Source organism: Cervus elaphus, chromosome 22 (genome assembly GCF_910594005.1).
Source record: "Cervus elaphus chromosome 22, mCerEla1.1, whole genome shotgun sequence".
NCBI classification, from domain to species: Eukaryota; Metazoa; Chordata; class Mammalia; order Artiodactyla; family Cervidae; genus Cervus; species Cervus elaphus.
The window spans coordinates 49336107-49362182 of NC_057836.1; the positions used below are offsets into that span (position 1 = coordinate 49336107).

General features: G+C 43.5%; 1 protein-coding gene across 2 annotated transcripts in view; it reads right to left on the reverse strand.

Annotated features, from left to right (window-relative positions):
- RFX4 (regulatory factor X4) overlaps nucleotides 1-26076 on the reverse strand; it is a 174583-nt gene that overhangs the window by 105468 nt on the left and 43039 nt on the right. For both annotated transcript variants that reach the window (XM_043882365.1, XM_043882364.1), the window contains exon 3: nucleotides 20876-20936. In XM_043882365.1, the coding sequence (XP_043738300.1) occupies nucleotides 20876-20936 (61 nt within the window). The remainder of the gene's footprint in view (nucleotides 1-20875; nucleotides 20937-26076) is intronic.

Here is a 26076-nt window from a genome sequence, read left to right on the forward strand (position 1 = left end):
CAACACAAACTCCTAATCCCTTTCCTCTGCGGGGTCACTGACCTGACCGCATTCTGGGTGAATCAGGTTCCCCCCAACTCCAAGCAATGATCCAGAATCTTGCAGGTGCCCCCCGCCCTTTACCCAAGCTACCCACTGGGTAGCCGTCTCTAATAGGTGTCAAAATCTTGGAGCTTCTTGGCTAATGAGAGCAGCAGAGTGAGACAGCCAGGGAAAACAAACACCCCGCGACAGGCTGGGAAGCTCGAGAGGCTCTGACCTGCTCACTGAGGGAGGTTTTATGACCACGGCAGGGGGCTAAACTGCTTGTTTCCTTTAGGTTCACCTTCCCTGCTGCACTGAGGTTATATCATATGATTCCATAGCCATCACCTTCTTAATGACTATAGGTTAGGGGTTCAGGGTACCACTCTCTGGGCAGATTCTTTACTGTCTGAGCCACCAAGGAAGCCCAGGGAATTTCCACCTGGGTTCAAATTCCGGCTTTGGCACTTGCTGGCTTGGTGACCTTGGGCAAGTTATTTCACCTCAGCCCTCAGCTGCTTTCTGGAGGTATCAACTGTAACTGCCAGACTGTTACCTCTGATTGTTGATCAGATGTAATGTGTGACAAAAACCAGCATGGGGCTTGGCATGTGGTGAGCACTTAGTAGGTGTTGGATTTCATTATCATCCACTCTCCCTCTCCATAAAACATTTTTGAACACTCACATGTCCAGAATTTGTGCTAGATACTGGGGACATAAGAGTAAACTAGACAGTTTTTTTTTCTCTTTAACCCAAATACCAAAACATAGACATCCAATCATCAAGTTCCCCCTCACTAAGTCAACCATGAAGAAAACAGAAGACAAGAGCACATTGGTGTTCACTGTGAATGTCAAGACCAACAAGCAAAAAATTAAACAGGCTGTGAAGACTTTGAGAACAAGTTTATGGTTGCCAGCAGGAAGGATGAGGGATAGGAATAGTTAGGGAGTCGGGGATGGACATGTACACACTGCTATATTTAAAATGGACAAACAAGGACCTACTATGTAGCACAGGAAACTTTACTCAATGTTATGTGGCAGCCTGGATGGGAGGGGAGTTTGGAGGAGAATCAGTTCAGTTCATTTCAGGCCTAAATCATGTTCTACTCTGTGACCCCATGGACTGCAGGATGCCAGGCTTCCCTGCCCATCACCAATTCCTGGACCTTGCTCAAACTCATGTCCATTGAGTCGGTGATGCCATCCAACCATCTCATCCCCTTCTCCTCCTGCCTTCAATCTTGCCCAGCATCAGGGTCTTTTCCAGTGAGTCAGTTCTTCACATCAGGTGGCCACAGTGTTGGAGCTTCAGTCCTTCCAATGAATATTCAGGACTGATTTCCTTTAGGATGAACTGGTTGGATCTCCTCCAAGGGAGGAGTACAAGGGACTCTCAAGAGTCTTCTCCAATACCACAGCTCAAGAGCATCAATTCTTCAGCACTCAGCTTTCTTTATGCTCCAACTCTTACATCCATATATGACTACTGGAAAAACCATAGCTTTGACTATATGCACCTTTGTTGGCAAAATAATGTCTCTGATTTTAATATGCTGTCTGGGTTGGTCATAACTTTTCTTCCAAGGAGCAAGCGTCTTTTAATTTCATGGCTGCAGTCACCATCTGCAGTGATTTTGGAGCCCAAGAAAATAAAGTCTCTCACTGTTTCCATTGTTTCCTATCTATTTGCCATGAAGTGATGGGACCAGATGCCATGATCTTTGTCTTTTGAATGTTGAATTTTTAGCCAGCTTTTTCACTCTCCTCTTTCACTTTCATCAAGAGGCTATTTAGTTCCTCTTTGCTTATTGCCATAAGGATGGTGTCATCTGCATATCTGAGGTTATTGATATTTCTCCCTGAAATCTTGATTCCAGCCTGTGCTTCATCCAGCCTGGCATTTTGCATGATGTACTCTGCATATAAGTTAAATAAGCAAGGTGACAATATACAGCCTTGATATACTTTTCCCAAGTTGGAACCAGTCTGTTGTTCCATGTCTGGTTCTAACTGTTCATTTTTGACTTGCATACAGATTTCTCAGGAGGCAGGTAGGTAAGGTGGTCTGGTATTCCCATCTCTTTCAGAATTTTCCACAGTTTGTTGTGATCCACACAGTCAAAGCTTTGGTGTAGTCAATAAAGCAGAAATATATGTTTTTCTGAAACTCTCTTGCTTTTTCTATGATCCAACAGATGTTGGCAATTTGATCTCTGGTTCCTCTGCCTTTTCTAAATCCAAGTTGAACATCTGGATATTCTCGGTTCATGTACTGTTGAAGCCTCACTTGGAGAATTTTGAGCATTATTTTGCTAGCGCATGAAATGGGTGCAATTGTGTGGTAGTTTGAACATTTGTTGGCAGTGCCTTTCTTTGGGAGGAGAATGGATATAAGTATATGTATGCCTGAGTCCCTTCACTTTCACCAGAAACTATCACAACACTGTTTGTTAATTTGCTATTCATTCCCAGATGGGGCTTCCCTCGTGGGTCAGAAGGTAAAGAATCTGCCTGCAATGCGGGACACCCAGGTTCAACCCCTGGGTCGGGAAGATCCCCTGGAGAAGGGAATGGCAACCCACTCCAGTATTCTTGCCTGGAGAATTCCATGGACAGAGGACCCTGAAGGGCTATAGTCCATGGGGATGCAGAGAGTCAGATACCACTGAGTAACTAACACTTTCACTTTTCAGTACAAAATAAAAAGTTAAAAAAATAAAATTAAAAACAGCCTGTGAAGAAGCTCTATGACATTTATGTGACTGAGGTCACACCCTGATCAGACCTGATGGAGAGGAAAAGGCATATATTCGACCAGCTCCTGACTACGATGCTTTGGATATTGCCAACAAAATTGGGATCATCTAAACTGAGTCCAGTTGGCTAAGTCTAAATATAAAAGTTTTCACTATTGAAATAAAACAAGAATGTAAGCATCCAAAAGAATCAGCCTCCTTTGTCGTGGACACACTGGAAGGTTAAACCTCTTTTTCAACAAAACTGCTGGGGCACATGACAATTTGGGGACTTCTCTTTGAGCCCAGCTGCCATCAGAGCATGAGGCACACACTGTTCAATAAACTCATCAACAGAAAATATTTCTCCTTTGATGGTGAATTGAATTTTAGGAAACAATCCCAAGTCACTTGGAACCAAGTTTGAGGGCTTAAGTGACTGGAATACCCTTTTCTCCCAATGATTTTTTCTAGGGGGTCAGAAATAAGGCATGATGCTAAAGCAATGAAACAAATGTCCTCAAGTGGCTTCTAACTTTCTCTGAGGGCACTTGCCAAAGAAGTGGTTCAGCGCTGTCGTAACTGAAGAGGAATGAGGACACGGCCTCCCAAGGTGCCCACTTGAAAGGGCAGTGGTCCTTTGGCTCATTGCAACACGTGGTTGAGAGAAAAATCAGTTCAATCATTTCATATTCCAAGTGCGTGGATGACGCAGACAGCCAAACAACCCGAGGGACGCGTGGACAAGTGAAGACGCCTGTGCTGACCGACTGGTCCCAGGTCATCCATCTCACCCACTCCCCCTTCTTCCGGGAAGGGGAACGCTGAGTAATGCCTGACAATTTTTAGAAGTGTTCCAGGAAATAGTTGATGCAATCCCTTCTAGGCAACCTAATTCCTTGAGGCTGGGGTGGTGTCTGATTCACTTCTGCATTTTTAAAGTCCAGCAGACTTCTGGGTACACAGCAGGTGTTCAGTAAATGTTCTCTGGATAGATTGTTTCAGTCACACATTCCTTCAGCAAATATTTATTGATCTCTTATCACCCACCATGTGCGGGGGATGCTGTGGTGCACAGGATGGTCCTTGTTTGTACTTGGAGAACTGATGAATGTGGACAGTGGATAAACGGGCTTCTGAGGTGGCACTAGTTATAAAGAACCCGCCTGCCAATGCCATTCACAGTATCGTCTCCCTGGAAAAGTGAAGTTCAAAGGTCCAAACAACCGGCTTATGCACAAACTCATGGGGATCATCTGAAAAATGCAGCTTTCACAAAGTGGGGTCTCACAAACATTCTTTGTTTGGCCTGAACAGTGTTGGCCCAACTTTTAAAATTCAGGACATTTCACATAAGAAGCTGGATTTCTGGCTTCTTTTGAAAAGGCTGAGCTCTGGCAGCACTCAGCCCATATTCCCGCATGACAACAATTGGCCAGAGTTACATGTACCCTGGGGTTGGCCAGAGTCCTCCCTCCTCACTATTTTTCTTACACCCAATCTATTTTCTGTTCCCTGTCTGCCTCCTGTAGGCTCCTGTGTTGACATAAGACACAATCTATGCCCTACTTTACTTTGCAGTTTATTTGAGGGAGAATAACATGCAGAAATAAGAATATTTAAGTACTACAAATTCCCAACCACAAGTACAGAGGAAGGTGGAAAACAGAAATTACTGTGAAGGTGGGAACAGATGATTATGGTTCCATCTTTGTAACAACAACAAAAACAGTATCATCTGTTGAGCTCTTGTGAGGTGCCAGGCACTGGGTATGGATTATCTCTCGATAACCATATGATGGAAGTGTTATGCCCATATTTTAGATGAGGAAACTGAGGCTCAGAGGGTGAAATTCATTTCCCTATGGTCATGCAGCTAGTACATGGGAGAGTTTTTCACACTCTGAGCCACTGTGGTATTCTGCCATGGTAGATGGAGGGGGTTCCAGGCAAGGAGAACAGCAAGGATAAGAGACCAATGTGGCACAAGCTTTGGATGATGGAGACACTGGTCTGAGTAGAGAATGGGGTGTGTAAAGCAGTATCTACAAGGAGAGAACTGTGGGAGAGGGGGCACGGAAAATCCTTGAATGCCACATGAGAGAATATGGCTTGGCATAAGAGTCAGCAACCTCCAGAGCTGAAGAGTTACTGTGAGAATGGTGTTGCTTCGAGAGACAACCCCTCTGCCATCAGGCCCTCTGGGAGCACCCAGGACCTCGAACTTGGGGCAAAGAAGTACACCGGGGCAGATGATACCAGTAGCAGCCTCATGGTGAAGTGAAAGTCGCTCAGTTGTGTCCAACTCTTTGCAGCCCCATGGACTGTATAGTCCGTGGAATTCTCCAGGCCAGAATACTGGAGTGGATAGCCTTTCCCTTCTCTAGGGGATCTTCCCAACCCAGGAATTGAACTGGGGTCTCCTGCATTGCAGGCAGGTTCTTTACCAGCTGAGCTATCAGGGTGAATGGGACCAACTGCAAGGGCACAGTCAGCCGTGGGCGGGGTGCGCTGTCAGCAAGAGGCAACCGGCTCTGCTGTGGAGCTGTGCTGGTGAGCCCCGAGTGGCTGCTCACGGATGCCCACAGCCGGAAGCAGTGCCCGGATGTAGACCAGCCACTCTGAGGATCAAAGCCACAGGATAAAGACTGGGTTGCAAGAAGCAAGAGGAAGCCTGCATCCTTGGTGACCTGCTGAAGTACCAGCTCCAAGCATGGACCTCCAACGTCTGGGCATGAAACAAAGAGAATAAAACCTCAACTGTCAGGGCTTCCCTCATAGTCCAGGGGTTAAGAATCCACCTTGCAATGCAAAGGGTACCCGTTTGATCCCAGGTCCAGGAACATCCACTTGCCACAGGGCAACTGTGCACCACAACTAATGAACCTATGCTCTGGAGCCCGTGAGCTGCAACTTCTGAGCCCACGGTTCACCACTATTGAAGCCCACATGCCCTAGAGCCCGTGCTCTGCAACAAGAGAAGCCACCGAAATGATAAGCCCTCACACAGCGACCATAGAACATCCCTAACTTGCCACAACTAAAGAAAGCCCATGAGTGGCAACAAAGACCCAGCGCGGCCAAAAATAAAATAAATATTTTAAAAAATAAGTTACTATGATAGCTTTATTTTCAGAAGGCAGCGGAGTGGTACTGAGAGAACTGAAAAAAAATATTCAGAGGCAGGAAGACCTAGGTATTTATAGAATGCTGTAGGAATAATAATAATGTTATCAAATACAATGGAATACACTCAGCCATAAAAAAGAATGACATAATGCCATTTGCAGCAACATGGATGGACCTAGGGATTATAATATTATACTAAGTAAAGTAAGTCAGAAAAAGACTAATACCATAGATATTACTTATGTGGAATCTAAAATACGATACATTGAACTTATTCACAAGGCAGAAACAGACTCATGGGCATAGAAAACAATTTTATGGTTACCAAGGGGAAAAAGGGTGGGGAAGGGATAAATTAGGTGTTTGGAATTAGCAAATACCAACTATTATATATAAAACATACAAACAACAAGGTCCTACTGTATATTACAGGGAACTATATTCAATATCCTGTAATAAACCATAATAAAAGAGAATATGAAAACAAATATATATGTTTAACTGAATTACTTTGCTGTATACCAGAAACTAACACAATATTGTAAATCAACTATATTTCAATTTAAAATGTAATCAACAGTAGTAACTAGCATTAATTGAAAATTTAGTATGTTGTATTTCCCAGCAATAGATTGAGAATAAAAGAAGGTTAAAAAAAAAAAAAAACAACCCAATCAAGTGTCATAATTTTCATCTTAGACTATTGAGAGTTCCATTAACGGATTTCCTTAGAAAACTTTACTTCAACTCTTTTGGCCACTGTGTTGTGGGACATTTTCCAGTCTAATGCATACACAAGAACAACCTGGGCAGTTGGAACCTTGTGCATAACCAGCTACCCAGAGCAGGGAAATACCACTTTTTGCTTATCTTTGCTAATGATTTCCTAAAATTAATTTCAGCAAGAAAAATCTGTAGACACATTCAACAAACATGCACTTTAAACCATTTGGAATTCATCTTCTAAAAAGCATATGATCTTTAAAATTAGAGGAAGCTTAACTTTTCAAAGCATGGGAGTGCCGTGATGGAATTTATTCTCTGGAAAACTCACTTAGTACCTCTGTGATGGTTGGACAAGGGGGACTAATGAAGCCTGGCACATGGTGGCTGACACTAGTGCCTGTCAAATGCGTGAGTGAACAAATGAATCAGGTTGGAGTGACTGTAATAGTTGGGGCAGGGAATGATGGAGTGTGGACTGAAGGAGAGGCTGAAGGGGCAGAGATAACACGTAGCGTGTGGGTCTCATGCCAGATGTGAGGAGGGTGAGAGCACCTTGGGTAGCCCTCAAGTTTAACTGGGCTGAATGGGTGGAAGGGGGCTCCAACCCCAAGATTAATAAATGCCAACTAGGCAAGTTATTGGAGAAGGCAATGGCAGCCCACTCCAGTACTCTTGCCTGGAAAATCCCAGGGACGGCGGAGCCTGGTGGGCTGCAGTCCATGGGGTCGCTAAGAGTCGGACACGACTGAGCAACTTCACTTTCACTTTTTACTTTCATGCATTGGAGAAGGCAATGGTAACCCACTCCAGTGTTCTTGCCTGGAGAATCCCAGGGACAGGGGAGCCTGGTGGGCTGCCGTCTATGGGGTCGCATAGAGTCAGACACGACTGAAGCAACTTAGCAGCAACAGCAGCAGGCAAGTTATGGCGGCTAGGCGGGGTGGGGAGGATAACGCTTCCAAATGTGGTGCTTAAGGGCACGGGCTCCCAGGTAAATTCCTGCTCCCCTACTCACTGGTTACTTCACTTAACCCCCTGTGCTAAGTCACTTCAGTCATATCCGACTCTGTGATCCTATGGACTGTAGCCTACCAGGCTGCTCCATTCATGGGATTCTCCAGGCAAGAATACTGGAGTGGGCTGCCATTCCCTTTTCCAGGGGATCTTCCCAACCCAGGGATTGAACCCTTGTTTCCTGTGTCTCCTGCATTGCAAGGGGATTCTTTACCTCTAAGCCACCAGGGAAGACCTAAGCCCCTGTGCCTCAATTTCTATTTGTTGTTTATGTGGCTTGTTTGCTCACTAAATCTGGTCATTCATGGAATCAGGATTATAATATGAGATCAAGTTTAAAATACATGTCGTTAACTGAAACCATAGCTACGACAAACAGTTTGAATCATATGAGTGTAAGTCACAGTTCACACAGGCTAAGCTAATGAAGCAGCTACCTGCCAAAGACCACAGCCTTCTAAAATAACCACATTCTTATCTATGTTTTGTTTTCCTTACTGGAGCTTCTTCGCCTCAAGGTATCTAGGTGGCTTATGACTATGAAGCATTTTAATAAGCTCTAGGAGCGAAGAGATGTAATTGGCATTAAGGGCGACTTTGATGCTTGATGATTTTCTACAGTAATAGCATCATGACACCATTCCCCAAACCTCCCCGCAAACTGCAGAAGGTCCGTGCATGTACCGAAGTTGCTAATTGGAATGCCAGCTTCCCTGCCCAAGGCATGGCAGAAAGAAAGGCAGTTAATTATATCTCTTCATATCTGATGAAATTTCCCCTTTTCCTCCTCACTTCTACAGGACATCATTAGTCTGGCGTGGTGAACAATACTCCATTATACCTGGATTTTTTTTTTCTTTAATGATCACAAAAACATTCTACTTCTTCCATTTTCTGATCTTCTATTTAACAACTTGATCATATTTGAATTGAGCCTATCCTATTATGGAGGGATAATGACCTCAATCCACTCGCCAACACAAGTCATTATCTTCAGTATACATTGTCAAAAGGCCTCCTCACTAAGTTTCAGCACACAGCATCTGAGGGCACGCGCTGGAAGCTTCGTATTAGCGCTGAAGAGCAGATGTCTCAGCTTGTAGCATAATTTCTCCCTCTGCTCATTTTAAACCTATTTTTCTTGTATATTCACATGAGCTTTCAGTCCAGCCGCCGCTTCTCAAGTCCTTGTAGACGTGTCTGGGACAGAAACTTTTTCCTTCTACTTTACCAAAAGTAAAGACAACAGGATGACAGAGGATGACATGGTTGGATGGCATCGCCGACTCACTGGACATGAGTTTAAGCAAACTCTGGGAGATAGCGGAGGACAGGGAAGCCTGGTGTCCTGCAGTAGATAGGGTGACAAAGAGCTGGACACAACTTAATAACTGAATAACAAAAAGATGCCAGGATTCTTTAATTTTTAACTTGCTAAACATCATAATTTATTACTGAGGTTATCAGAGAGATCTGAGACTGTGAAAAAAGCGGGAAAAATAAACAGATCAAGCTCTCAGAGCCAGACAATAGTCTAGTCCCGTCAGTGGCTCCTCTCTATCTCTCACACAAGGCCAAACTCCTTGCCTCGACACCCACAGCTCCTTCTCTCCGACCCCTAACTACTTCTCTGTCTCCAGCTTCTCTGGCCTCTCTCCCCTACATAGACACTTCTCTCCAGACCCCTGGACTGTCTGCCACTCCTCAAACACACCTTGCCACATTCCACCCTACTATGCACGTTCTCTGGCCTTCCCACCACCGGAGGGGACCCCTTCTTCTGGGCCTTATTCTTCAACACTCAGTTGAAATTTCTCTTCCACGAAGCCATGTTTAATTCCCGCACAGCCCCATCTGCTAAGCACTAACTTCTTCCTTGACAAATTCACACATTCATTCATTTGATAATACGTAGAGTGCTGAGTTATGTCTGTAGAAAGCATCTTACTTGAGGAGCTGCATCATCTGCTCCCAAAGCTCTCACTGCCTCCTGCGGGTTTCCAGAGCTCTTCCCATCTTTTCATGGCTCTCACAGCTTCATTGAGAGAAGGCATTATTACATCAGGGATCGCTGAACGTGGATCCTCCTCCATCACTGACAAGCGCTACTGTCTCAGGTATGTTACCTGAACCCTCAGACTCTCACTTCCTTCATCTGTAAAAATGAAGGGAATGGTATCCAATACTCATCTCCCGAGGCTGCTGTGAGGGTAAAACAAGAATCCATGCACCGCCCTCAGCCCTCCGGCTGGTATACGCCAGTCACTCAATGGAGGGTAACTATGTTATTGTGGAATATTCAGGTAACGCTTCACATCTTAGACTGAAAGCTCTTTGAAGACTGGGACCAAATCACATTCCTATTTAGTCAACGTAGTTCCTAGCACTGTGCCCTGAACATGTCAATAAAACAGCAGATGGAAGAAAGAGGAAGAGAATGGGGATGGGGAAAAGAAAAGCAAGTTTTGCACAGATCCAAAAAACAAAAAACTTAAAAAAAAAATGTGTGTGTGTTTTTAAATGTGGACTATGTTTAAAGTCTTTAACGGGTTTGTTACAACATCATTTCTGTTTTATGTTTATTTTTTGACTCTGAGGCACGTGGGATCTTAGGTCCCTGACCAGGGATCAAACCCGCACCCCCTGCAAATGCAGGTTTGATCCTTGGTTAGGGACCTAAGATCCCACATGCCTCACAGCCAGGGAAAGTCCCTCAAAAAACTTTTTACAAAAGCTTCAACACCTGGGTGGTCAAAGGGAAACCTGTTTTTTTACATTAACAGATTTGATTTATATATGTTTCCAAGTGCCTACTCTGTACCAGAGATGCTCATACTTGCTATCGCTATTCCCTCAAAATGGGTAACATTATCACCAGGACGTGGAGGAAGAGATGGCAGATTAAGTGACTTGCCCCAAATCACAAGGCTGGGAAAAGCCTGCTGTGGAGTATGAACTCAGGGGTGACCATTATAAAGGTCTCACTCTGTGCTAGGGACTGATATCCATCCACTCAATAAGTCAGTGTTTACCTATTGAGCACCTACTATGTGCCAGGAGACACAAACTTCTGCTTGTAGGAAGCCAACAGTTTCTCAGAAGGTAGGTGGGAACCCAGGAAGGACAATCAGTTCAGTTCAGTTCAGTCGCTCAGTCGTGTCTGACTCTTTGCAACCTCGTGGATTGCAGCACGCCAGGCCTCCCTGTCCGTCACTAACTCCTGGAGTTTACCCAGCTCATGTCCTAGAATCGGTGATGCAATCCACCCATCTCATCCTCTGTCGTCCCCTTCTCCTCCTGCCCTGAATCTTTCCCAGCATCAGGGTCTTTTCAAATGAGTCAGCTCTTCGCATCAGGTGGCCAAAGTATTGGAGTTTCAGCTTCAACATCAGTCCCTCCAATGAACACCCAGCAATGATCTCCATTAGGATGGACTAGTTAGGTCTTGCAGTCCAAGGGACTCTCAAGAGTCTTCTCCAACACCACAGTTCAAAAGCATCAATTCTTCGGTGCTCAGCTTTCTTTATAGTCCAACTCTCACATCCATACATGACTATTGAAAAAACCATAGCCTTGACTAGATGGGCCTTTGTTGATAAAGTAATGTCTCTGCTTTTTAATATGCTATCTAGGTTGGTCATAACTTTCCTTCCAAGGAGTAAGCATTTTTTAATTTCATGGCTGCAATCAGCATCTGCAGTGATTTTGGAGTCCCAAAAAATAAAGTCAGCCACTGTTTCCACTGTTTCCCCATCTTTTTGCCATGAAGTGATGGGCCCAGATGCCATGATCTTAGTTTTCTGAATGTTGAGTTTTAAGCCAACTTTTTCACTCTCTTCTTTCACTTTCATCAAGAGGCTCTTTAGTTCTTCACTTTCTGTCATAAGAGTGATATCATCTGCATATCTGAGGTTACTGATATTTCTCCCAGCAATCTTGATTCCAGCTTATGCTTCTTTTAGCCCAGCATTTCTCATGATGTACTCTGCATATAAGTTGAATAAACAGGGTGACAATACACAGCCTTGACATACTCCTTTTCCCTATTTGGAACCAGTCTGTTGTTCCATGTCCAGTTCTAACTGTTGCTTCCTGACCTGCATACAGGTTTCTCAAGAGGCAGGTCAGGTGGTCTGGTATTCCCATCTCTTGAAGAATTTTCCACCGTTTATTGTGATCCACACAGTCAAAGGCTTTCGCATAGTCAATAAAGCAGAAATAGATGTTTTTCTGGAACTCGCTTGCTTTTTCAATGAGCCATCGGATGTCAGCAATTTGATCTCTGGTTCCTCTGCCTTTTCTAAAATCAGCTTGAAACATAGTTCACGTATTGCTGAAGCCTGGCTTGGAGAATTTTGAGCATTACTTTACGAGCATGTGAGATGAGTGCAATTGTGCAGTAGTTTGAGCATTCTTTGGCATTGCCTTTCTTTAGGATTGGAATGAAAACTGACCTTTTCCAGTCCTATGGCCACTGCTGAGTTTTCCAAATTTGCTGACATATTGAGTGCAGCACTTTCACAGCATCATCTTTTAGGATTTGAAATAGCTCAATTGGAATTCATCACCTCCACTAGCTTTGTTCATAGTGATGCTTCCTAAGGCCCACTTGGCTTCACACTCCAGAATGTCTGGCTCTAGGTGAGTGATCACACCATTGTGATTATCTGGATCGTAAAGATCTTTTTTGTACAGTTCTTCTGTGTATTCTTGCCACCTCTTCTTAATATCTTCTGCTTCTGTTAGGTCCATACCATTTCTGTCCTTTATTGAGTCCATCTTTGCATGAAATATTCCCTTGGCATCTCTAATTTTCTTGAAGAGATCTCTAGTCTTTCCCATTCTATTGTTTTCCTCTATTTCTTTGCACTGATCACTGAGGAAGGAGCTTCCGTTGTGGCTCAGTTGGTAAAGAATCTGCCTGCAGTGCCAGAGACCTGGGTTCAGTCCCTGGGTTTGGAAGATCCTCTGGAGAAGGGAAAGGCTACCACTCCAGTATTCTGGCCTGGAGAATTCCATGGACTATGTTGCTTGGGGTCACAAAGAGTTGGAAGGACGATCACCAGATGATAAGTAAGTACAAAATGGTGGCTCACGTGGGCTCTGGGTAGGCTTGAGTCAGATTCCCCAAAAGGCCAAAACAAACAAATAAAACCCACCAAATCTATTTTATTAAACGAATCATTAAAATCAAGATTTGCTGTTGGGTAGACAAACAAGGGCTTCCCTGGTGCCTCAGATTGTAAAGAATCCACCTGCAATGCTGGAGACCTGGGTTTTATCCCTGGGTTGGGAAGATCCCCTGGAGAAGGAAATGGCAACCCATTCCAGTATTCTTGCCTAGAAAAATCCCATGTAGCCTGGCGGGCTACAGTCCACGGGGTTGCAAAGAGTCGGACATGACTGAATGACTAACACTTAGACTGTCTTCAGACAAACACGAGTTCAGGTGGGTCCCTGGTATTTCTCCCAGGACCTCGGCTGGCCCCGTCTCCCTTGGTTGAGGGTCTTCTTAGGAGTCAGGCATTTCCCTCACTTGGGTAGAGTGAAACTGGGAACCTCTCCCTTGTTTTCCTCTTCTTCCAAGAGGGGTAACAGTCCAGCCTCCTCTACAAGTATTCATGAGATCCAAGGAACTCAGCTGGTGACATCAGCTGGGGCAAGCCTGGCACACCACAGGTGTTGGCTCAATCTGTTTAGTTTGGTCAATGCTCAGCCATGGACTGAATCAGGGATTTATTTCTGCTATTGTAACGACTCAACCGGACCGGAATCTGGAGTAATCTAATCCAAATCTCGTTTCTCTCCTACAAGCTACCGAATTGGTATTCCGGAAAGGCCTGGCATTAGCCACGGTCTGGCATCAAAATCACTCTGTTCATTTTTTGATTAATCAAGTCTTTTTTTTTTTCCACAGAAACCAGGCAGTGTAATAGGAGAGTGTCACAAGTTTGGTGTTGCTAACCCATCTGTTGGGGCCTAGGCTAGGGGCTGGCAGCCAGAGTGCTGGTGGCCCTGACGGGCAGCAGAGCAGATTTTGGCACCATCCTCTACCATAAACCACCCCTTTCACTCTTCCCTTTCCATCTAGTCCCTGTCTACTCACCTCCACCTCACCATTACAAACAGGACTGCAGAGAACATCACACGTGCTCCCTTGCACACCTGGGAAAGTGTCTCTCCATGTCAGTATCCAGGTGTGGATGCATATATTAACATGTTTTTAATTTGCGGGATTGCAAAATTGCCCACTCAAAAGGCTTTACCATTTTATACCTTCACCCACAACATAAAATATTTTCTAAAAGTGAGAACCTAGCTCTACAACGTAGCGTCTCATTGTCTGAGATGGTTACACCCTTCCTGTTGTCCTGTTTATCTTTCTCCATCTCTAGGTGAGGGTTTCTAGCAGGACTAAGTCACATGGGCTAGATGCCACCACTCTCTATCACTTCCGGTTACATTCACAGCTAAGAATGTTTAGCCTCTCTTTCTGGAAAGAGGTGGTCTAACTCATATTATGGAAGCAAATAAGGTTACGCTTTGTTGTTGTTCAGTTGCTTAGTTGTGTCCGACTATTTGTGACCCCATGGACTGCTGCACACCAGCCTTCCCTAACCTTCACCAGCTCCGAGAGCTTGCTCAAACTCATGTCCATTGAGTCAGTGATGCCCTCCAACCATCTCATCCTCTGTCGTCCCCTTCTCCTCCTGCCCTCAATCTTTCCCAGCATCAGGGTCTTTTTCAGTGAGTTGGCTCTTTGCATCAGGTGGCCAAAGTATTGGAACAGTACCCAGCCCGATTTTCTACCTCTGGCCTCTTAGGACATTTTAGACCGAAACACCAAATTTATCTTGTTTCATATTGATTTGAGATATTGAAAGCCTAGCAATCATCCAAGCCTAATTTTTATTTTTTAAAAGAAAGGAAAATGTCTCCCATGCAAGTGACAGCATGGTCTTCCATTCCCCTCCCTTGGGGAAGGGCCTTCCTTTCCCTGGAAACTGCAGATGGGAAAGTGTCCCCACTCTGACGGCACACAGAATCTCCCAGTGACACGGGCCACAGGGGAGGTGTCCGAGAGGGCGGAGCAGCGGAGGAGCACATGTGCTGGCCGCAAGCCGGCCAGGACAGTGGAACGGGCTGCTTCCCCGGCTGAAATCCTCCTTGTGAATAGAGGTTATTGTGTGGCCAGGATTCCAGCAGGGCTCCGCATCCCCAGTGGGTTGGGCTTGACTAACCTCATGACCGAGGATGCTGGAAAGTGTTTGGCGGAAGGCATTTGACAATATTTGCCTGTTTTATGCTGGGGTGGGGGTGGGGGTGGGTGCCTCCGGATCACGTGACCCTGCTTATTTCCGGCAGCTTGGCTTAGAGCGGGGATGGTCTCTGGGGCCGTGGGGAGGGGGCTGCGGCCAGGCTGGGGAAGGCAAGAGTAGCAGATGGCTCCTAACCCAATATCAGAAACAAGCCAAGCATCTCGGGAAAGCTGGGCATTGTCAGGCCAGCAGCTACCACCTGGGTGGTGAGGCCAGGGTCCCTTCCTGGGCCTGCCCAATACCCTTAGAGAAAGGTGACAATGTGAAGGATGTAGATGCCTCAAAGGATGAGATGCCCTGTCGTGGAGCAACGTTCTTTTTTTTAAAAAGCATTTTGTACTGAGGCTGTATATAAAATGGTAAGGCTGTTAGAGTGGGCAATGTTGCAATCCTGTGAACATTTTCTGTGCATCCAGCACTTCACTGCCTGATACCCACGCAGAAGAAACACTTCAGCATGTGTGTGAGGGGACGTATGAAGATGTTCTTTGGGGCTCTGCGTGTAATGGCGAAGGTGAGATCTGGACACAGCTAAATGCATGTCCAGAGGGAAATCGCAGGACTTCCCTGGTGGTCCAGTGGTTAAGACTCTGCCTGTCAGTGCAGTGGGTGTCTGTCTGATCCCTGGTCAGGAAACTAAGATCCCACATGCCCCAGGGCAACTAAGCCCCAGCTGCAACAGAAGAATCCACAGGAAGAAACTGCCTGCCTCAACTAAGACCCCATGTAGCCAAATAAATAATTTTTTCAAAAAAAGAGGGAAATGGTGAAAGGAATTCTGTCTCGGTCTTACATGAAATACTGCATCGTGATTAGAATGAGGCTGTTCTTTGTGGACTAATCTGGTATAGCTTAGGATATGCAGAAGAACAGCAAGCTGAGGAAGAAAGCCAGCTATGCATCAGGACTGCATGACAGGCTGCCGAACTATATTTTTGGTGTTATATATCTGCATTCTTGTATATAGGAGAAAATACTAAATGAAAAACACAGTTCAGAAACTTCTATCAGTACATGTGTGTTAGCTGCTCAGTCATGTCAGACTCTGTGTGACTGCATGGACTGTAGCCCACCAGGCTCCTCTGTCCATGGGATTTCCCAGGCAAGAGTACCGGAGTGGGTTACCATACTCTCCTCCAGGGGATCTTCCTGACCCCAGGGATTGAACCTGGGTCTCCTGCATTGGAGGCAGATTCTTTACCATCTGAACTGCCAGGAAAGTCCATCCTATCAGTACATATGCATGTAAATGCATAGGTAAGGGACAGTAAACACACACACACATATATATACACACACGTGTATGCATGTATGCACAAACATCCACACACCCGCATATTTCTCACTGGTAACAGCGTTGCTTTGGAGGACAAGAGAAGGAACTACATGAAGAAAGGACTTTCACCTTATCTGTAATGTTTTTGTTTTTCAATAAGGAAATGCATTTTGTGCAAAGAAAATAAAATTGAAATGTAAATGAGTATCTGTTGAATTTATTTGCATCCTTCCCTCTTCTAAAAACCTAACAAAATAAGAAAAAGGAGAAGAAAATTAGACAAAGGAAAGAGGTTGAAAATTTAGCATCAGATTTAGCTCTGGACTTCTTGGCAGCCAGAGCAGAAAGGGGACCTAGTATAAACTATGCCACTTTCCCTTGTAAAATGGAGGGTGTCTTCAGTTCCTTCTGAGAGATGAAGTTTTATACTGAAACTCTAGTCTAAAACAATTTACTCATGTGGAACTCGACGTAAGAGGTCACATATCCTCCACCATTGTTTTGAGCTTGACTGTCCCATCACTTCATGGCAAATAGGTGGGGAATCAATGCAAACAGTGACAGACTTTATTTTTCTGGGCTCCAAAATCACTGTGGATGGTGGTTGCAGCCATGAAATTAAAAAACACTTGCTCTTTGGAAGAAAAGCTATGACCAACCTAGACAGCATATTAAAAAGCAGAGACATCACTTTGCTGACAAATAAATGTCTATATAATCAAAGCTATTGTTTTTCCAGTAGTTATGTACGGATGTGAGAGTTGGACCACAAAGAAGGCTGAGTGCTGAAGAATTGATGCTTTTGAACTGTGTTATTGGAGAAGACTCTTGAGAGTCCCTTGAATAGCAAGGAGATCAAAGCAGTCAATCCTAAAGGAATCCATCCTGAATAGTCATTGGCATGACTGATGCTGAAGCTGAAACTCCAGTAGTTTGGCCACCTGATGTGAAGAGCCAACTTGTTGGAAAAGACCCTGATGCTGGGAAAGATTGAAGGCAGGAGGAGAAGGGGACAACAGAGGATAAGATGGTTGGATGGCATCACTGACTCGATGGACATGAGTTTGAGCAAGCTCTGGGAGATGGTGAAGGACAGGGAAGCCTGGCGTGCTGCAGTCCATGGGGTCACAAAGAGTTGGACACAACTGAGCGACTGAACAACAGCTGTCCCTAAGTTTAGAGAAATGTCCTGCTGCTTCTTCCCTGCTGTTTACAGTCTCCCTGCCTCCTTATCCCATCTCATCAGTGTCACTGTCTTCCTTACTGGCTAAGCTCCCATCACACAGACCACCTTCTGCAGCTCCCTGATCAAGCTCCGCCTACTCCACCCTGGAGAGAGTGAACAGGCCATCGGTGCATGCCTGGGTTACCTTTCAGGACTGAGGCGTTCTTCCCCACTGCTGAGAGATTGACTGCTGAGGCTGAAGCTTGCCCGGGGAGTCGTCCTCAGCAGGACTGGAAGGGAACTGCCTCGCCCAAATTTATGCCCTGTTCCTGGGGGCTGCCTACCTGCTGTGATGAGTGAGGTGCAGGAATAAAGGCCCGGATCCATCACCTCAGTTAGTCTCTGAAGGGCTTATCCCCGACAGGCCACCCCAGCTCAGAACTCCCTGTGGGATCACCAAAGCCACTGCCATAGCCCCCCTTGCAGCCCAATAACCCTCCTTACACCCTTGTGGTGTCAATACTGGGCACCCTAATAAACCACCTGCACGCATAGTTCTGCTCAGGGTCTGCCTCTGGGAGAGCCTGACCCACACTGTCCCCTCTACTGAGAACGTTTCCCTGATTTTAACACTATTGTGGTGTAGTGAGGACTTCTTGTCACATAAATGTCCACTTAGATGTCACCGCTTCAAGGAAGCTTTCCCTCACTATTCAACCTAAAACAGCCTCTGAGATACTATCATCTCAGCTAATTCTAATTCTTCACTCTGCGCTTATCTCTAGTATATTCCTTGTTTATTTATTTATAATTAATACTTTTTAAAATTGTCACCCAAATTTTTCTTTCATCATCCCCTATTCTTGGTCTGTCTTATCCACCACTGCATTCTCAGAGCCTAGAATAGGGGCCAGCAAACAGTAGGTGCTAATATTTCTTAATTTAGTGAAGGACTGAAATTCTATCTTAAAAATATGAAAATTTGAGGTTTGAACGACCTGATGCCTCTTGATAATAATAAGACTAAATTTTACAAATTTTCAAACCTGATTTGGCTCTGAAAACAGATTTTTTTTCCCACAAAAACAAATCCACTGCCTGGCTTTGTGAATTGGAAAATGAAATTTCTTCTGGAATGACATATGGGACCTCTTATTTAGAAAAAGAAATATTTTGTATAGACTTAGGTGCAGTGGGAGAACTGCCTATGAGTTTATCAGGAAGGAGAGAAGCCCTATTCCAGGATGTCCTTGTGGGACTCAGAAGGAAGATGCCTGCTGAGTGATCCACAGTTGCTAAGGTTTATCCAGCACCCACTCTTCTCCAGACACTGTTCATACTCTCTCATTTTCTCTTTGTGACTACATTATGAGGAGAATACGACTGCCATCCCCGTTTTACAGGTGAGTAGACGGAGAGCGCAGAGAGGTGAGCGACCTTGCCCAAGGTCACACGGAAAAGCACAGCTAGGAGTTAATTCCTGGCAGTCCTCCCCAGGTGGTACTAGTGGTAAAGAACCCCCTGCCAGTGAAGGAGATGTAGAAGATGAGGGTTTGATTCCTGGGTTGGGAAGATCCCCTGGAGAAGGGCATGGCAACCCACTACAGTATTCATGCCTGGAGAATCCCATGGACAGAGGAGCCTGGCGGGCTGCAGTCCATAGAGCTGCAGAGTTGGACATGACTGAGCAACTTAACACGCATGCACGCAGTCTGATGTAAGAGATTACACTATCAACAGTCTCTCTGTTGCCAGGCAAATGTCAGAAGATCACAGAAAAACAGATGTGAACAAGGTGATTTTCTTCTGCTGCCTTTCAAATTTTTCACTCTGAAGTGTACAATGTGTTCAGATGATTAAACCAAGAGTGTCTGCTGATTTCTAGCATTTCTAGAAACTCTCACTCCCGAAGTCTTTTATGTTGATCCTTCACTCAGTGTGCTGGCATTGTGGGAATCTGTGTGGCCATAATTTGGGCAGAAGGGTATGGGGAGAGATTTGAAGAGGGAAGTAGAGTAGAATTTTAAATAAAGCAAAAAAGCAGCAAATGCAGCGAGAAAAGGAATGTAGGGACAAATTGAAAGAAGCAGCCCAAAAGCCTGGAAATGGAGCTCTTGAAAACAACTTTTGCTATCCTTGCAGCAAAACAAGCTACTGAGACTCTTGTTGGAGAAGATTGAGTTGCATTCCTGAATGCTTTCTCCCAACGTTGTTTTCCTCTCACCTGTGGGTGGATTAGTCAAAAGAATCTAATATGATTTGCTCATTAAAGCCCATCTGCTTCCTTTTCTGATCTGGTCTCTCCATCTTTCCTGATTTTTCTCTTCCTTTTTTTCTGAAGCAAAGGCTTTGCAGTTAAAGGGATCCAGCCAGGTTCCTGCCTCTGCCACTTCATGGCTGTGTGTATATTTGGGTAAATGATTTAACCCCCTAAGCTTTATTTTCCTCATCTGTAAAATGGGCATAACAATACCAGCTTGACAGAATTGTAAGAATGAAGTGAGAGACTTGTACAAAGTGCCTAACATGTAGCCTGGCACACAGTAGATTCATCCCTTTCTCTCTCTTTCCCCTTAATTCCTCACTTCCTTCGCCTTTGTGGGCTGCACTCCTAGAAGCAGTAATAGCCCTTAACTGACAAAATCCTCTGAGGGGTGAGTGTCGGGTGTTCCTGTAGCCTTGGTGTTCAAAGCTACAACATAATTTGTAAGTCCAGCTCTTAGAGGAGCGTTTACCTGTACGTATCAAACATGAGTACAAACACTTAAACCACATCATTAACTGTTAACATCAAGTCCAGGAATTCCAGATGGTAAAGGGAGAGCCACTCAGGCAGATAATTTGTATTCACGTTATTAATGTCAAAAAATAATTATAGTATGAAGTATTAGTCGTTCAGTCACATCCAACTCTTTCATGACCCTATGGACTGTAGCCCACCAAGCTCCTCTGTCCATGGGATTTCCGAGGCAAGAACACTGGAGCCGGTAGCCATTCCCTTCTCTACGGGATCTTCCTGACCCAGGGACAGAACCCAGATCTCCTGCATTGCAAGTTGATTCTTTACTCTCTGAGTCACCAGGGAAGCCCCAAGTGTAGTATAGTTGCAATTAATTATTAATTTATTGAGGGGTCATTGGTAAGGGAGAACAGACCTTTGCCTCTATAATTGGCTGCAACATTATTTATTAAAATAATAGATTCTATTGAAGTCAATAACATCCATGTGGAATCCAGTCCTTGTCAGTGTTTTGATGTTGGGAAAATAAGTCTGCTCCCAAATAAAATAAATATGAAAATTTAAATCTCCAGGCTATATCTAAGTTGAGTATTTTTTACACACCTGAAAATTAAATTGATTGCAATGGGCTATTGGGTCAAGTTACTATGACATTCCAACTGATATGCTGTACTATTGGCAAGAAGACCAGTTATATGAGCTTCGCATCAAGAGAAAACTTGCTCAGAATGGAACTTACCATTGCAGAGTAGCAGGAGTAGAGTGGGGCTTGGATGCTCTGTTATTTTCTTTTTCCTCATCTGTTAAAAGAAAAAGCAGTGAACTTCAGTAGGAAACCACACGGGTCTTTCACCTCTCCCAAGTTTCAAAAGACTACATTGTCCTCAAATGTTGATGCTTTGAGAGCAAGGGCATTTTGGCTTTTTCAACATAAGAGATTTATCACACTTTAACAAGAAAAAAAGGAGAAACTGACTTTTACAGAAAAATCTTATATCAATTTGTATTTTTATTTGACATAATACATTATAGTTTGAAGAGCTATCTCCATCACTGAATAGTATGACTGCACCCCTTCAAATCCTAGAGACATGGACGTTGGTCAACTTAAATCTATCATGGTAATTTTATATCCTCTAACCCATGATGGATTAGGTGGGGCATGTGACATGGTGATCTGGACTATCAGATTAAGAAGAAGCCCTGTGGTGCTTTTGGGAAAGTTATTTTTTTCCTAACAAAAAGGGAAAAGGGCCTTGATTTCAAATTTCTGGTCTCCAAAACTGTGGGATGGGGGGAGTCTGCTTTTGAAAGAAAGAGGGAGAGAGAGAGGGAGGGAGGGAGGAAGGAAGAAAGGAAAGAAAAGAAATGAAAGGAGAAAAGAGGGAGAAAGGGGAAGGGAGGGAGGGAGGAGAGGGTAAGAAATAGGAGTGATCCCATGGCTTGGCCCACTTTTGAACATGGCTGTGAGTGGACATGATAACTGGAGTGAGGTAGCAAACTTTCAACTGGGAAAAGAGCAGTCTGAGGACAAATTCAATGCCAAGGAAGTCAGCAAGGACAAGGGGAAATCCTGGGGACTCTGAATATCACGCTGGGCCTCTGATTAACCAACCCTAAAAATCCCTGCATCTTTGTTTGGTGAGATAAGACAATTTTCTGAGTTAATAAAACCTCTTTTCATTGGTTATTCACTTCCCTGCCTCCAAAACCATCTGAACTGTACAACACTATTATTTCTACACATATCCACATTCATCTCTCTGACTTGAGTACCTTGCTTAAGAAGATCCCACTTAAGAAGGCAAGGATGCCTGATTTCAAACTAAACTACAAAGTTATAGTGATCAAAACAGTAGAACACCGGCAGACACAGACACAGATAAATGGAACAGAACAGAGGCCCCGAAATAAACTCACATGCACAGTCAGTAATTTGTGACAAAGGAGCCAAGAATACACAATGGCAAAAGGACAGTCTCTTCAATAAATGGTGTTGGGAAAACTGGATAGCAGTATGCAAAAGAATTAAACTGCACCACTAACTTACACCATATAAAAAAATTAACTCAAAATCAACCAAAGGCTTGAATGTAAAACCTAAAACTATAAATATCCTAGAAGAAAACATAGGCAATAAGCACTTTGACATAGGACTTGGCAATGTGGTTTTTTTGGATTTGATACCAAAGGAAAGGCAACTAAAGCAAAAATAGACAAGTGAGATTACATCAAACTAAAAATCTTCTGCACAGCAAAGAGAAATAGCAACAACAAAAAAGGCAGCCTACCGAATGGAAGAAAATATTTGCAAATCATATGTCTGACAAGGAGTTAATATTCAGAATATATAAAGAACTCAACAACCCCTAAACAATCTGATTCAAAAATGGGCAGAAGATCTGAATAGACATTTTTTCCAAGAGATATATACACGATCAATATTAAATCCATGGTGAGAGATCACCTCACATTTTTTAGGATGACTGTTATCAAAAAGACAAGAAATAACAAGTGCTGGTGAGGATGCGGAGGAAAGAGACTCCTCATGCACTGCTGGTAGGAATGTAAATTGGTGCAGCCACTGTTGAAAACGGTATGCAGATTCATCAAAAAATTCGAATATAACTACCACATGATCTAGCAATTCTGGGTATTTATTTGAAGAAAATGAAAACACTAATAAGAAGAGATATTTCAATCCTACGTATATTGCAGCACTATTTACAACAGCTAAGGTATGGAAACAATCTAAGCGTCCACTCATAGATGAATGGATAAAAAATAGTTTATATATATATATATACATGAATATTTCACAACACAAGAGAAGACTCTACACATGGACATCACCAGATGGTCAACACTGAAATCAGATTGATTATATCCTTTGCAGCCAAAGATGGAGAAGCTCTATACAGTCAGCAAAAACAAGACTGGGAGTGGACTGTGGCCCAGATCATGAACTCCTTATTGCCAAATTCAAACTTTAATTGAAGAAAGTGGGGGAAACCACTAGGCCATTCAGGTATGACCTAAATCAAATCCCTTATAACTATACAGTGGAAGTTAGAAATAGATTTAAGGGACTAGATCTGATAGACAGAGTGCCTGATGAACTATGGATGGAGCTTCGTGACATTGTACAGGAGACAGGGACAAAACTATCCCCAAGAAAAAGAAATGCAAAAAAGCAAAATGGCTGTCTGAGGAGGCCTTACAAATAGCTGTGAAAAGAAGAGAAGTGAAAAGCAAAGGAGAGAAGGAAAGATATACCCATTTGAATGCAGAGTTCCAAAGAATAGCAAGGAGAGACAAGAAAGCCTTCCTCAGTGATCAGTGCAAAGAAATAGAGGAAAACAGTAGACTGGGAAAGACTAGAGATCTCTTCAAGAAAACATTCATGCAAAGATGGACTCAATAAAGGACAGAATGGTATGGACCTAACAGAAGCAGAAGATATTAAGAAGAGGTGGCAAAAATACACAGAACTGTACAAAAAAAGATCTTCATGACCCAGATAATCACCAAGGTATGACCACTCACACTCACCTAGAGCTGGACATCCTGGAATGTGAAGTCAGGTGAGCCTTAGAAAGCATCATTATGAACAAAGCTAGTGGATGTGATGGAATTCCAGTTGAGCTATTTCAAATCCTAAAAGATGATTTTGTGAAAGTGCTGCACTCAATATGTTAGCAAATTTGGAGAACTCAGCAGTGACCACACGACTATAAAAGATCAGTTTTCATTCCAATCCCAAAGAAAGGTAATGCCAAGGAATGCTCAGACTACCGCACAATTGCACTCATCTCACATGCTCGTAAAGTAATGCTCAAAATTCTCCAAGCCAGGCTTCAGCAATACGTGAACTGTGAACTTCCAGATGTTCAAGCTGGTTTTAGAAAAGGCAGAGGAACCAGAGATCAAATTGCCAACATCCACTGGATCATCGAAAAAACAAGAGAGTTCCAGAAAAACATCTACTTCTGCTTTATTAAGTATGCCAAAGCCTTTGACTGTGTGGATCACAATAAACTGTGGAAAATTCTGAAAGAGATGGGAATACCAGACCACCTGACCTGCCTCTTGAGAAACCTGTATGCAGGTCAGGAAGCAACAGTTAGAACTGGCCATGGAACAACAGACTGGTTCCAAATAGGAAAAGGAGTACATCAAGGCTGTATATTGTCACCCTGCTTATTTAACTCATATGCAGAACACATCATGAGAAATGCTGGGCTGGAGGAAGCATAAGCTGAAATCAAGATTGCCGGGAGAAATATCAGTAACCTCAGATATGCAGATGACACCACCCTTATGGCAGAAAGTGAAGAAGAACCAAAGAGCCTCTTGATGAAAGTGAAAGAAGAGAGTGAAAAAGTTGGCTTAAAGGTCAACATTCAGAAAAACAAGATCATGGCATCTGGCCCCATCACTTCATGGCAAAAAGATGGGGAAACAGTGGCTGACTTTATTTTTCTGGGCTCCAAAATCACCACAGATGCTGGTTGTAGCCATGAAATTAAAAAATGCTTACTCCTTGGAAGGAAAGTTATGACCAACCTAGACAGCACATTAAAAAGCAGAGACATTACCTTGCAAACAAAGGTCCGTCTCATCAAGGCTATGGTTTTTCCAGTAGTCATGTATGGATGTGAGAGTTGGACTATAAAGAAAGCTGAGCACTGAAGAATTGATACTTTTGAACTGTGGTGTTGGAGAAGACTCTTGAGAGTCCCTTGGACTGCAAGGAGATCCAACCAGTCCATCCTAAAGGAGCTCAGTGCTGAGTGTTCATTGGAGGCACTGATGTTGAAGCTGTAACTCCAATACTTTGGCCACCCGATGTGGAGAGCTGACTCCTTTGAAAAGACCCTGATGGTGGGAAAGATTGAGGGCAGGAGGAGAAGGGGATGACAGAGGATGAGATGGTTGGATGGCATCACCGACTCAATGGAGATGAGTTTGGGTAAACTCTGGGAGTTGGTGATGGACAGGGAGGCCTGGCATGCTGCGGTTTATGGGGTTGCAAAGAGTCAGACATGACTGAGCAACTGAACTGAACTGATACATGAATATTATTCAGCCATAAAAAGAATGAAATCTTGTAATTTGCAACAATAATAATGGACCTTGAGAGCATTATACTAAGTGAAATAAGTCAGAGAAAGACAAATATATGATTTTACTTACATGTGGAACAACAAAAAACTTATAAATAAAGAGAACAGATAGAGACTGGTGGTTGCCATGGGCTGTGGTAGGGGATGGGTGAAAGTGGTGAAAGGAGTCAAGAGGTACATACTTTCAGTTATAAAATAAATAAGTTGTGGGCATGTCACGTACAACATGGTGACTATAATTAATAGTACTCTCTGAACATTGTTAAGAGAGTAAATCCTAAAAGTTCTCATCACAAGAAAAATAAATTCTGTTACTATGTATGATGATGGATGTTAACTAGATTACTGGGGTCATCATTTTGTAATATATACAAGTATTGAATTATTATATTATACACCTGGAACTTTATATAGTGTTTTGTATGTCAATCACATCTCAATTTAAAAAAGAAGAAAGCAGGATGGTATCTTATTCATCTCTGTGTTCCCTCCAGCCAATGCCTCCCATTGTCACTTAATTAAATAGTTGAGTCTGCCTTCCACAAATGTCTTCAACAATCTTAAAAAAATTGCACAAAAAGGAACATGAACATATGAGTCTCATAAGAACGTAGGTAAACAGATGCAAAGAACAATACTCAACCTCAACTGTTTACAAAGAAATAAAAAGAAAATAATGAGGCACAACTTTATATCTCTGAGAACAAAAATTTTAAAAATAATAATCCCCAATGCTAGTGTGCAAATGGTCAAATTGACAGTGTCACATTTCTCTGAAGGTAGTGGTAACTGGTACAATAGTTTGGTAAGTAAT